General features: G+C 31.8%; 2 protein-coding genes across 4 annotated transcripts; one reads left to right on the top strand and one right to left on the bottom strand.

Annotated features, from left to right (window-relative positions):
* Positions 1 to 894: 894 nt before the first annotated feature.
* LOC125211956 (agamous-like MADS-box protein AGL9 homolog) lies at positions 895 to 6,559 on the bottom strand. Of its 3 annotated transcripts, none has more exons than XM_048111927.1 (8): positions 6,241 to 6,558; positions 4,669 to 4,750; positions 2,041 to 2,108; positions 1,856 to 1,955; positions 1,744 to 1,785; positions 1,621 to 1,662; positions 1,310 to 1,449; positions 895 to 1,233 (listed from the first exon to the last, which is right to left on the bottom strand). In XM_048111927.1, the coding sequence occupies exons 1-8, from the start codon at positions 6,423 to 6,425 to the stop codon at positions 1,158 to 1,160; spliced, it is 735 nt and encodes a 244-aa protein (XP_047967884.1). In that variant the 5' UTR covers positions 6,426 to 6,558; the 3' UTR covers positions 895 to 1,157. The 3 variants fall into 3 exon arrangements, with proteins under 3 accessions (XP_047967884.1, XP_047967885.1, XP_047967886.1); XM_048111928.1 differs by having other exon boundaries at positions 4,669 to 4,747; XM_048111929.1 differs by lacking the exon at positions 1,621 to 1,662 and having other exon boundaries at positions 6,241 to 6,559.
* Positions 2,991 to 3,920, top strand: LOC125214068 (AP2/ERF and B3 domain-containing transcription factor At1g51120-like). The gene has a single exon (XM_048114941.1). The coding sequence runs from the start codon at positions 2,991 to 2,993 to the stop codon at positions 3,918 to 3,920; it is 930 nt and encodes a 309-aa protein (XP_047970898.1).
* Positions 6,560 to 13,996: the final 7,437 nt, after the last annotated feature.

The following is a 13,996-nucleotide window of genomic DNA, read 5'->3' as shown; positions in this document are numbered from 1 at the left end:
CCTTTTAAATTATAAACTACAAACAATGAATTCGTTGTTGAACATGCATGAAATTTGCCTAAATGTATGAATTTAAAAAGTGAAATTTATTGCCACCTATAATATGTCATGACTATGAATCAATAGAACATTGTGATGAATAATTATAGATTTTCATGATCTAAAAACTAAAAATGAATCTAATTCATATTATAGAATTACTTTATTTTAATCAGCCCCTGTTAAAATATTATGTAAATTAATATAAAGAGAATTATATAACTTTATGGAGTATTTATTTTTTATTCTTTTAAAATCACTGGCCCTAAAAAATATCACACTAGATGAAGATATATTGATGGGCCCATTATCTCAATCTGTATAAATACATGAGAATTCTGAGGCTGAGAATAATAGAGGAATAAAGAAAAAGGAGTATCTAAAATGAACTAGCCTTTTTATCTTTTCTAAATAATTTATTTACATCTCTAATGATATACGTGACAAGCATATCAATTTTTTAGTCAATAAGAGTTACGAAAAAAAGCAATTATTGGTTGTGATATAGTATTACTGTTTTTAATTCAAGTTTAACTATTTTATAAAAGAATAATGTTAAACTATTTTCTTCATTCAATTGTTAGTGATGAGTTGTTTTTTCATAATGCATTTATACACTCAAGAGTCAAGACTAATCCTACAATGTCAAATGATCATTTTCTCAAAACTTACGAAAAATACAACTAAAATGATGGATCAAAGTACTATTAAGATGGCAAATGTAATGTCTAGGCTAAGCTGAGCTTGAAAAAATCATATGAAGAAATTTATTTATATAAAACCCAAGAAAGTACTATCTATTAATTCTCCATAGTCTAAGAAAAGTGGAAGTCTTTATGGTTGTAGATTTGAAGATGATAACATGAAAGATTTTCTTTACACATTATGCATAGAAAGCAAGAGGCAAATTCCACAAACTGAGTCATGTGACTTACAATACTAGTTCCAATTTTCCAACAGATTGGAAAATGACAATACCAATATCTGATCAAAGTTAAACATGTTTGCTTTTATGAAAATAACACACATAAAATTAAAAAGATTGAGTTTTTATGAAGAGGGACCAAACTTCAGACCGGAGTCGGAAGCTTGGTCTTCGAGACACTAATCATCAGTCATCACGGCAGCCACCCGGATATGTAGTTATTCACACTAGGCCCTGCTGATGCACCTGTTATTGGATCAGTATGGTACCTGAAAACATCCCACCAAGATTTCAAATTTTGCATTTATTTCAAGAAAAATTTTCATTTATTGAACAAGACCATACCCAATTTGAAGAGTGGGTTCACAATCCAAGGGATGAAAAAATCCATCAGCTTGAGGCTGGTGGTGTTGGGGTTGTCTTCCATAGCCAACATCTTGAGGATTTTGGTTCCAAGTCAAGTTCATCTGATTCCCCTCCATCAACTACAAACAAAAACACCACCATCACTCCAACAATTCGACTCCCGAAACACTCAAAGAATTTTCTAAATGCTCTTACACCACATTTTAATGATGGATGCTGAAAAGGGTTGGAAAAAGATTGCATTTTTTTCATGAAAAAGTATTTTTTAAGCCCTAAACGAATACGCATACCCGTTGTTTCAAACTCTTGTTAGCTTCATTGAGGGCATGCTCCTAACCATGCAAGAAACCAAAATAAGATACAAAAGCAGTGATTTTTTCGAAACACAGATTGAAGTGGATGAGTTTAGAAACCTTGTTCTGAAGATCTTGGAGTGTGTCCAGCATTGCTTGAGTCTGCAAAATATAATAAATGTATGTAAGAAGAAAAGGGATTGTTACATTGTCATATTTTTCGATATGTTACCCGTGTTGATCTGATCTGCTTGAGTGACATATCAAGCTGTCTTTCGAGTGATTCGAGCTCCTTGCTGTTCAAAGGGCCAAGATCTTCACCAAGAAGGTTCCTGTCCATAAATGCACATATACTAATTCATTACCTCTTCACATCTCTCTTATATATATACATGATCATGTCAGTTTATTACGAACCTTTGGGTGCGTTGTAGGGCTTCGTAGCGTGCTTTAAGCTTCAAATACTCTTGCTGGCTGCTCAGTTCCTGTTATTATCATGCCAAAAATTATTCTACATAACTATAATGATCAACTTAAACCAGATACAAAAATGGAAAAAAATAAATTCTTGCAGAATTTCCCAACTCTTCACTGTCAAAGATCATATTTTGTTGATATCCCAACATGTCATTCGTTGAAGGAAGCTTGATACATGAATGATAGTGTAGAAATATAGAGATTCAAAGATATTAAAGAAAAGAGTATCAAATTCTAAAGCCGAATGATTAAACATACAATATGAAATGATAATAATGAACCTTCATACGCCAAAAAACCTAACTTTTGAGACTTGTAAAATAGAAATGAAACGTCAAAAGATTTGAATAAGTCAAACCATGTTTTGGAATTCTAATTAAAGTATATATATTAAATTTAAATTGGTGAGTTATGAAATTATTCATTTGATCAAAATCATTATTGAAGTGTTGTAATAAAAGTACCTATGCCTATCGGATTATGAGTCAGGATATTAATCAATTAAGAATTCAATGTGTAGAAAGCCTAATCCTATAAATTCAGCCTGGTATTCATTGTTATCCCAAGTCGATATGTGTAATCAGATGATAAAATACAAAAATAATAAGAAAATACGGTATAATGATTATAAATACGAAACAAAAACTAAGCCAAGATTCTGAAAAAGGAAACAATCGAAGTTATTACAATAACCCTTTCCTTATTTAAGGATTCAATTAACATGACTACCATTATTTACTCAAGCAACTTTCCATTAATACCAAACTTTCCCTCTCTTGAAAATCAAACAAATATTTGATTGACATATCTCCCTCCCTTAATCTCTCCAATTGCTCACTTTATATATACCATCTGCCGCTTTGATCCATTTGTTTAATTGTGTAATCTGAATGGAAGAAGTTAGCATGATTTCGCATACAAAGCTAGCAGAGGAGTCCTCGGAATCGGCCAATTTTCCGGTGTCGAAGCGGCCCAAATCGACCGAGCGGTTCAAGGGCGTTGTTCCGCAGCAGACCGGGCATTGGGGGGCGCAGATTTACGCGAACCACCACCGTATCTGGCTCGGGACGTTTAAGTCCGAGGCATCGGCCGCGATGGCTTACGACAGCGCGGCGATGAAGCTCCGTAGCGGAGATTCCCGCCGGAATTTCCCTCCGACGGTCCTCGCCCCTCTGGAATTGAAGTTCCAGAGCGGGCTCACCACGGACTCCGTGCTGAACATGATCCGGGACGGGTCGTATTCGACGAAATTTTCGGACTTTTTAGCTAGCCAGAAGAAGCAAGGGGATGAAAAATTAGGGTTAGGGTTTCAATTAGGGTTAGGGTTTGATTCGGCGAGCGACGGCAACGGGGAGTTTTCGAGCACGCTGCTATTCCAGAAGGAGCTGACACCGAGCGACGTGGGGAAGCTGAACCGGCTGGTGATCCCGAAGAGGTACGCGGTGAAGTACTTCCCGGGGGTGCCGGAGGAGGAGCAGGTGCAGCTCGAGTTTTACGATAGGGCGATGAGGGTGTGGAAGTTCAGGTACTGCTACTGGAAGAGTAGCCAGAGCTTTGTGTTTACGAGGGGGTGGAGCCGGTTCGTGAAGGCCAAGGGGCTGAGGTCGAACGATAGTGTCGCGTTCTACTTGTACGAGAGTCGGAGATTGGGGAGGAGGTTTACTGTGATTGATGTGGCTGAGAAAGATGGGGATTTTGGTGAAGTGGTTGAAGAAAAAGAAGAAGAAGCAAAGGAGACATTGCTTTGCTCATCTCCTAGTAGTAATGGGACTAAAGTGAGTTTTAGGCTTTTTGGTATTGAAATAAGCAATTATGTTTGAATTAGTGTTTTTTAAATTATTAATGATATTAGATATTACCACTAATTTTTAGAGTTTTGAGTCAACTTATATACGACTCCTTTTGCTGATTTCTTATAAATACAGCTTTGTATCCTCTGCCTTGTATTTTACATTTTAAGTGTGTAGAATATTACTTTTGAGTGCTATGAGGAAATACTAAAAAAAAAAATTAATGGCTTGGTGAAAAAAATGTGAGTGAAAGATCTAACCAAAAATTTGGAATAACTATATGCATCATGATCCCAGTTCTAGAAATCAAGATAAGAGGATTGAACCATTTATTCTAATTCCTTTTCAAATATGATAAATGTTGGTTGACTTCAATAACTTGACTTAATCTTTAAACTATAACTATGATTTTTAGACTCTAGTAATAATAACAAGACTCTTAATAAGAGTAATAAATAGTAATACTCCACTAAATAGAAAATATGGGACTCCACCTAGAAAAACTCTTAATAGTAGTACCAAACTACTTAACAAAAGTTAACAAATATAAATATCAATTAATGTGCATTTTTTTTTCTAAATCATTTTCACATGGTTTATTTGCAGAAAAATCCCTAAGCTGAACAAGAACATTAGCTCTAACTCATTTAAGCATTTTCAGTTGATAAGACCATTCCTTTATAAATTTCTAAATAATAAATTTGAGGTCGAATCATCTTCGGCTTGATTAAGCTTTCGAAACATATACGAAGAGAGTGAAGGGATATGTATATAATACCAGTGCCTCTCTTGTGGATACACTTGTGTCTGGAGCTCCATAGTTGCACTTCTGATACCTTTCCAATGTCTTGAGCATGCTGCTAATGTCATAACCAACAACATTTTCAGCCAATGTACTATACAAATTTTAAATGAAATCAAGTAAATGTGATTAATCAGTCTAATCAAATGAAGTACAAAAAGGGAGAGCCTTGATTTGGCCTTAAAATATTAGAGATGTCTGAGTTTTGGAGTATAATCCATTGTCCGTAAGGAAAAATGAAGCAACTTGTCAGGAATAGAATTCTGCAAGATGAAAAGTGACACATCCTAAAAAATTAAATAAAGTACAATAATTCTTAATCATGAGATAACACATCCAAATAACTGGATATAAGCCTGTTTTGATCCAAACAAGTGTCCAAAAACCAAAAAGATGACATCTTTGCAGAATTTTCTTGGAGCTTTGCTTGAAAACTTTAAAGAGTGCAAAAGATCTGAGATGATGGGAAAGATGAGAGTGAAGTATATCCTGTGAGATGCAATAATTTATTTATTTTTTCTTACTTGGCAATGATTCTTCAGTTTACAAAATAAAACCCTAGGTGAGGAAGATCCACATAGAAAATTACAAAAATTGGGGAAATTTTACAAACACCTTTCACAGAAAGAGGTGGAGATTTCAGACCTGATGATCTCTCTCAGCTTAATCATGTTTGTAATTTACTTCCTTTTTTTTTGGTAAAATTTTGTAATTCAAGAATCAGAAAGATTCATTCTTTCTTGTGTTGGAAGATCATTGAATGATGCTTCCAAGGTTAAAAAAAAGGGTAACATTTGAGAAATCTCCATGAAGAGAAAAAACACAAACAGGAAAAAAGCAAGAAAAGATTCAACACACAAACCCTAGAAAATTGAAATCCCACACTCATTTAATTTGTAGGAGACATGAAATTAGAATTAAATCTCTCATCATGAATGACTATACAAGAGATAAACAAAACCAGATGGTAAGGGAAAGAAAGAAGATTGATTTGTGGGAATTCGAAAAGGAATCACCACATATTATGCCAATCCTCACTCATTTAATTTGTAGGAAAGATGAAAGTAGAATTAAATCTCTCCTCATGACAACACAAGAGGCTAAACAAAACCAGAAAGAAAAAAAGAAAGAATTGATTTTTGCATCAACAAAATCACATCTAGATCAGAGTGTTTGTTTCTCTCTCCAAGACACAAATCACAAACAAAAGAAGTGATTTTTACAAGAGAGGGAGAGGGAAAGGGGGGCTTAGTTAGCACATCACAACACAAGGAGCAGGAAAACTGAACACAAATAAAGAAATGATCTTCTTTTCATGGTTTCCTCTTGCAGATCTAACAAAACCCACAAGCACAGAGCCCTATAGACCTCAAAAACATTCACTGAAACGGCAAAGGAAGGAAAATATAAAAAAGAAAAAAGAAAAAAAAGACAGGCTGCTTTTGCAATTGAAAAAAAGATTGGATTTTTAGGCATCCAAAGACATGAATATAGGCGTTGCAAGTGCAGAGAGATGAAGGGGCTGTGTTTGGTGTTATAAAATTATACCTAGAGCTACTGCAAAACTCGTACAGCTTTCCTCTATTGGAGAAGATAATCAGAGCAACCTCAGCATCGCATAGCACCGAAAGCTCATAAGCTTTCTTCAAAAGCCCATTCCTCCGTTTTGCAAAAGTCACCTGCCTGTTGATCTTGTTCTCTATCCTCTTCAGCTCAACTCTCCCTCTCCCCATCTCTCAATCACAAAACTGAAAACAAAAAACAAACCCTTGAAAAAAAACCCAATCTCTCTCTCTTTCTCTCTCTAGTACACAGTCCCACCTCCTTTATAACTCTCCCACATGCATACACACACATGAAAAGGTCAAAAGATTGGATTTTTAAGCGAATTAAACTAGGGAATTTGATTTTTTGGAAGGTATGTATGTACATACATACATACACTGTATTAATTTATTTTCAATTTTTTTCTATTTTGTGAGGGTGGTCCATGGTGAAAGATGGGGAATTTACAGCTATGGATTTAGGTTTTGATCGGACGGTGGGAAATGGGGGGTGATGGAAAAGCAGACAAGATGGATGAGGTGGGAGATGGGACCTGTTATTTGGAGAGGGAAACCTTAAAACTGGAGAGTAATAACGATGCCATGTGCCACGTGTCGAGCTGAGGAGGGAGGGGATATTCACTTGTGTTTTTTTTGGAGATGGGAATACTTTTTTGTTTCCTTTCACTAATTTAATTACATTTTAGTGGTACTTCATATTTAGGCCATGTTAGGTATTTTTACACACTCATTTTTAATGTTTTCAATTAATGGTGTTGACAAAGTGAGTTCGTGTTTCAGTTTCGATATTTATAATACTATTGATTTTATATTTTAGATATAGGGAAATGAAAATATTAGTACTCCGGATTTCTTTTGTTTCGGTTTAAATATTTGATTGATGAAAATATATGAATGTATTAAGTTTGTGACATTAATTGTAGTGCTTATATATGAGTTTGATTTGTTATTATTGGCATTTGGTAACATAGCGACCTATATTTTCTTAATCACAAAATATTGCTAGTACTAGTATTTGCAATCAAGAACTTTTATAACATCGAAATATGAGGAAAAAGTTAAATACTTTAATCCATAATTAATCATACTCATTTTATTAAAGAAATATTTAACTAAACCCTAAAATCGTTTTATATAAAGTCTATTATAGTTCAAGCCTATAATTGACTTTAGATATACTACCCTAAAAAATATGAATTTTGATGTAAATAGGAAAAAGATACATTTTCACCGTCCACCAGAGATAAATGATCATCTCATTCATTGCAATTCGAATGAGAAGTTCAAGACTATATAACAATCACAAAACTCACGTCAAATAAATACTTGTTAGTTGCAATTACAAAATAAGTTTAGGCAAAAACCTTTTCCATAACGTAAGTCAAACAAATTAACAAATTTTCCATGTCGCTTCGCAACAAAAAAGCTCACTTAACAACAAATTAATTAAAATCAAATAAATTCGAAACATGTTCGCCTTTAATAGGCAATATAAATTGCTAGAATTATACTATTAAGGATTATGATATACCTAAACATATTAGTAATTTTATATTCCACAAATTAAAAATAAACTAAGAACGTCCTCTTAAATTACATTACAATTAACTAAATCTATCTTCTCCCACATGGAATAATAAAAATAATAATAAGAATAAAAACTACTCCTTAAGTATAGTTAGTCATTTCATCATGAAATTATTAGATAATTTTAGTAGTTCCCTTTGCATGGGACATTCCATTTATGCAGTTTAAGAAGAAACAGAGTTATACTTGATCCAACAAATAATACACAAAAATTAACAATTAATTATCTGTTGCTACATAACTGAACAATACCTTAGTTTCCTCTTTCTATTTATTTCTCTTTTAATTTTAAGATGATAACTATGATGCTATCATTTGTTATTTTGTTTGGTTAAGACATGGTTTTACGTGACAAATGACTTTGCTTTTATCTTATTGGGTAATAAAATTAGCTGTACACATGTGGTAGATGGAGGGATTAGGAATGAAACATGTCTTAATTAGAATGCTTAAAATACAATTTGCTATAACTAGTATACAACTATTGAGAAAATAACATAATTGCTGTTTTTATGTAGTAATTATTGTTTATTTTTGGATACACATTTCTTGCATCAAAGTAATCTATGTTCAACAATAAAGCATTTAGAGATTGAAATAGCTTATAGAATTACTCCACCTTTTTGTCAATTATAATGAAAACATAAAAGTTAGTAATTTTTTCATGTCGTACAAAAAGTTCGAAGCCAAGAAGATATACCAAGCTAATGTACGTATAAAAACGACCTAAGAAGTAAATGTCTCTGACTGTGTGTACTATACGATGTCGTTTAAGTAGCCGAACGTTTTGTCTACATAGTATTTTTTTTATCTGTCACGTCGTGCATAATTTCTACCTAAGTTGAAAGTGTTGGACAATTTGAAAAAAGTGTCAAAGTTAAAAAATAATTAGTCCATTTTTATTTAACCATAAATGATCAAACTTTGTGATTTTTTTTAGCTATTTAGCCCGTTATGGTAATCAAGGGAGTCCTTAATAGCATAAATTAGTAATTTCCAGTTGTTTAATAACATATACATTGTTTTTATATTTTATTTTATTTGTTAAACAACTTTAGTTTAGCCGGTGGAATTTAAAAGTTTTGTTCTTCATTTCTTTTCGATTTGTATTCCCATTTTCGACAAGAAAGTCAGGAATAAGTATAATTGTTAGTTGAAAAATAGTCCTATCAATTATTCGTAAACCTTTTTTTGTGGTCCTTCTTCTTCGTATACAATCAAGCAAGATCCTCACAAAAAGAAAAGTTGCAGAGAAATTAAGCAACTTAACAACTCTAATTCTCTCTCACACACACTCACACACAGTGATTAGAACACGGTTAATATGATTCTATACATTGGTAAACATTTTGTTACTTTTAAATAAGAAAAGGTAGTTGGTTCTTGGTAGGTGAAATTTATTAGGAAAGTGGGAGGAAAGTCATTTTTGGTTAATTAATTCCAATGTGATCAAATTGTATTTAACAGTACAATACTTGACATTGATTGTGATCTGTCAACAACAAAATAAAAATCCACAGAATTTAAGTAAAAAAAAGTTCTAATAGATAAAAAAAAATGAAACTAGTTACTAACTTTATAGTTTTTTTTTTTTAATTACAACTCGCACAATTCCCGCTTACACATTTGAGTTGATTTGAACCCGTATTAGTGGGGGTAAAGGAAATATTGTACCAATTGAGCTGTGCTTCATTGAAACAGTTAAAATATTGATCAATTTGTAATTTTTAAAGGTTTTGTAAATTTTCCTTCATTTGCTTTGGTTTGTGAGATATATTTTTGATATAGTTCACCTCCCACATGCTTAATTAATTTTGGTTATACTTGATTATTGAAATTAAATGCTAATTAATTTTGGACGTGGGCTTTAGCAATTTCTTCCAAGAAGGCAAGAATCCTCTTTGTTTTGTAGTTTCTTCCTCAAGTCTTTCTAATGTTTGTAATTACTCAAATCAATTTGTGTTATACTATATAGAAAATTTTGCATAAGAATTTAAATAAAAGGTGAATTAATTTGATGAATATGAAAACAAAAATTGAAAAATAACTTAGTAGGGTCTATAGTAATACAGATCACATGGCCTTATTTGGTTATGTTGTGACCAATTAAATTTTGTCTTATATTATCAACATTTTGTCATATTTGTACTTTTTTTGCATATTCCGTACCAGATTGTGGAATGTATTGAACCAATTTCACAATTAGTCGGTAGCATATATATTATGTTCATTAATGGTCTGCCACAATAGAATATGCATCAACCTAATTCTTTTCTTCTCATAGAAATAATGAATTACTCCTAGAAATATTGGGTAATTTATTGTCCCAATATCTTGATTGACTTCATTTTTTATTTATATATTTTGTTATGCTTTGGATTGATGTTACCTTAAATGAAGGGGACAACTCTTCAAGAAAATTGTTTTAAATTCCGTTCCAAGTAGTAGTTATGCTACAATGGTGGAAAAGTAACAAAATAATTCCCTAACTTTCATCATGAAAAGTAATGTGAAATGTCAAAAAGTTTGATAGGGATTAGGGACTAAGATACGATATGACAGAGTAATACATTGAATTTCATTGTTACGTGGAAAATCATTTTCTTTGCATAAAAATCGAATTGAAAGATAAGATAAAGCATAATTTATTTGGTAAAATATTTGAATTTCAATTAATAAATCAGAAATTCGAGTCCCTGTGGTCACATGCTAAAGCATGAACATTTAATTTAGGTGGGGTTTCAGGGGTTATGTAAAATTGCAATTGCAATTACAAAGAATAAATCAGAAGTTCAAGTCACTATGGTCACGAGCTAAAGCATGAACAAATCTAGGTGGGATTCGGGGGGTCATTAACCGGTATTCGATCCTATGGCAGCTCTGTCTCTAGTCTCAACCCCAACCTTCCTCTTTCTATTTTATACTATTACTCTTTTTTCTTTTTTTTTTTAATTTCTACATATTCATGAACCTTCTTTCTATTGTTCATGTTATTTTCTAGTACTATATAGTACTTCCTCCGTTCCGACTCCACGAATTTCATATCTTGGATCCATCACTGGGATAAGGGGACCATTATTAATATTTTTAAAAACATCATAATCAAACCGAGCATGAATTTTATGAAGATTACACTATTTCCTGAATTAGGGCATCGATACAAATGGTGAATTACATTAATTGCAATACCTTTCATTTCAACCCTTACTCTTTTTAATTCATTTCGACCACTCCATTTTACTTTGACTTCCAAATAAATCACTTCCAAAACAAGATAGTTGTTACATCCTCTTAATCAGCAACAATCTCGTCCACTCGTATCTTTTCTTACTTCTTTTAAAAATTAAATACTAAAAATTAAAACTATCTAAAGTCACAAATGGAATTTTATTTAAATCTATGAAGGGAGAATTATTTTTTAAATCACATATTTTGGCCTAATTTTCCATCAAAACTATTTACAGTTTTTTTAACATTACAGCCTATAGCATTTGTTAGACTCGATTTTTTTTTTCAACAATTGTTAGGCTGGATGTTGAAATTCATCACCATAATTAAATTCTAAGAGTTTGATTTCTCGAATCAAGATCAACATTGGACTATAATCTAAAAAAAGACATAATTTAAATAAAAAAGTTTATAATTAGTCATCTACTGAATAACGTGTCCAAATTTCTTCGATGACATGTAGTAGTTGTTGTGAAATTGTTCTTCATGAATAAAAGCTCATCGACTTTGAAAATCTCATAGTTAAGGCGACTAAACTTGAGATGGATTGCCACAACTATAATTTTGGTTGTGGGTTCTTTTTTTAGTTTTTCGGTTGTTTGGATGGGTGTGTTGTTTTTTTAGCTGTTGATGAGTTTTGTTAGTGGTCAGTCGAGTAGCTCTGAGTGTTGTTGTTTGACGCTTCTTTTGTTTGGGAGTTTGTACACTGGGCTTGCTTGCTCGCCGTTTTAGGCTTGTGCTTTTTTTTATATATAAAAAGATACTCCTTTTATGCTATCGCGACATAATTTTGTCAGGAATCTGTAAAGAAACTCAAATTTACAAATTTCGTTTTCATTCCTTTTATTATTTTGCAGTTTGCACCATGTGTTTGATTCAAATTAAGATGAGTAGTTCCAAGATATTTGAAGAATTGTACTGGAAAAATTAAGTGACATTAAAATCTATATTTATTACATCTGCAAATGTAATAAAAATATGTACTCTTCTTGGCTGGGAAATGGTCTTGGCATTAATATTGTTAGACAAGGATATTTATACAGTATCCATAACATTCAATCATCGTACCCTCACCTACATTTTGCCTAACTAAATATCACCACCTCTTTCTTTCCCCAATATTTAAAATTAAATAAACCCATTTATCCCCTCTCAACTTATGTCATTATTTAGTTTACAATTGTGGGGCTCAACCGACGAGACAAAAGGAATTGGTGATCTACACAAAAACTCTTGGCCACGTCCGCAATTAATATTGATTTTCAATATGTAATTAATTAAGGATGATTAGGGTTTAGTTATGTTCATTAAGAGTTTATTAATCCTCAATTAAGAATAAATAAAATTACTAATTTGAATCTGCAAGTTTTCATCTGGAATTTATTAAGCATCAGTAAATTAAACTACTTCATAATTAATTAATTAATTAAAAGAAAAAAATTGAAGGGATCCCAGTTCCCAAATGTTTGTACAAGATCTTGTCCCAAAATTTAATTAGGTCATCCATAATGACAATAATATTGTGTCAAATCACTTGCACTATTCAGACATCTCAATCATTTTTTATCTTCGTCACGAAAACACTCACAATCTTAGAGCTTCTATAACCATTCTACACTAAGAAGTTGAGTACGACATTATTCACATACTTTGAAACATTATCCACAATCCTTGACCACTACGAAGTTGAACAGTTACACTATTCACCTACTATCTACTGTACTTTCTAGTTAGTTCTCATTACTAATAATTTTCCATTAAATTGAGTTAAGAATAAACAAAATATATACTACTAAAATTTAATTAAAACAACAAATATTACATAACTAAACTAAATAAAAAATTAGTTAAATACTAAAATAAGTAAAAAATTGGAGAATGAGAGTACTTATAAAAGCAAAAGATAAGTAAATTCTAATATTTGAATCATAAAATATTAAATTCAACTTCAAGTGACACCATTTGTTTGACCACAAATTAGCTTGCGCAAAAGCTCTCGCATACATTCAACATTCTTGTGCTCAACACCCTGCTGCAATGGTGTGTGAACACACAACTATCACTGCAGAAAACTTATCTTCTAAGGACATAAAAATTGCGCAATTACTAGCGTTTGAAATATTTTAAAAATAATTATAATTTAGGATGCAAAAGAAAGCGTCCTTAGGTTGAGGATAAATTATCTTAATCTTTTATTTTTCAGAACGCTTCTATCTGTGTCCCTTAATTTTAGTTGGGACACCAACAATAAAAATACTTTATGAAACATTGGTAATTTAATTAGACACATAAATTAGCTTCTTCAACGGCAATAAAAAAAAGTCCTCGGCTGTTCTTTTTATTGTAGTGAATGGTTGGCCTTTCACCAACTCATATCATGACTTACACTATTAGATCATCACTTGCATCTCTTATTTCTATTAATTCTTTCTCATCTTATAAAATTCGTATTTTTGTATATTTCTATGTCCTAATTAAATTCATAAACATTTGCTAGTGATAAGTTTGTATTTTAAACCTATACTCAAGAAAACTAAAAAAGAACTAACCATTTTTTAATAAAACTTTCTCGTTTTTTCAATTTTAAAATTTTGGTTGTATTACAAAACGCTTAAACTAAATACATAGTAGTAGTATGGTACAAAGTAGCAATTCAGAAGCAAATACAAATATTAATTAAAAAAATTACAAAATCATCACATAGAACAAAAACAAACTCTCTTGCTATGCAAATTCTATAAGCAAATGAACAAAAAAAAAAATTTGGCATTGTCTTCCAGTCTCATCCACAAAAACAATGGTCTCACATCAACTCCAAATTTTAGTGTATAATACTTGTTCTATTCCTCCCACTAACATTTAAAAATTAAAATTAAAATTGAAGAAAATACATGCAGAATTAATTAATTTATTTATTTTCATTT

The sequence above is a fragment of the Salvia hispanica genome, chromosome 3 (genome assembly GCF_023119035.1).
Source record: "Salvia hispanica cultivar TCC Black 2014 chromosome 3, UniMelb_Shisp_WGS_1.0, whole genome shotgun sequence".
Lineage (NCBI taxonomy): Eukaryota > Viridiplantae > Streptophyta > Magnoliopsida > Lamiales > Lamiaceae > Salvia > Salvia hispanica.
The sequence above is the reverse complement of the archived record's forward strand: the minus strand, read 5'-3'. Positions and strand labels throughout refer to the sequence as shown.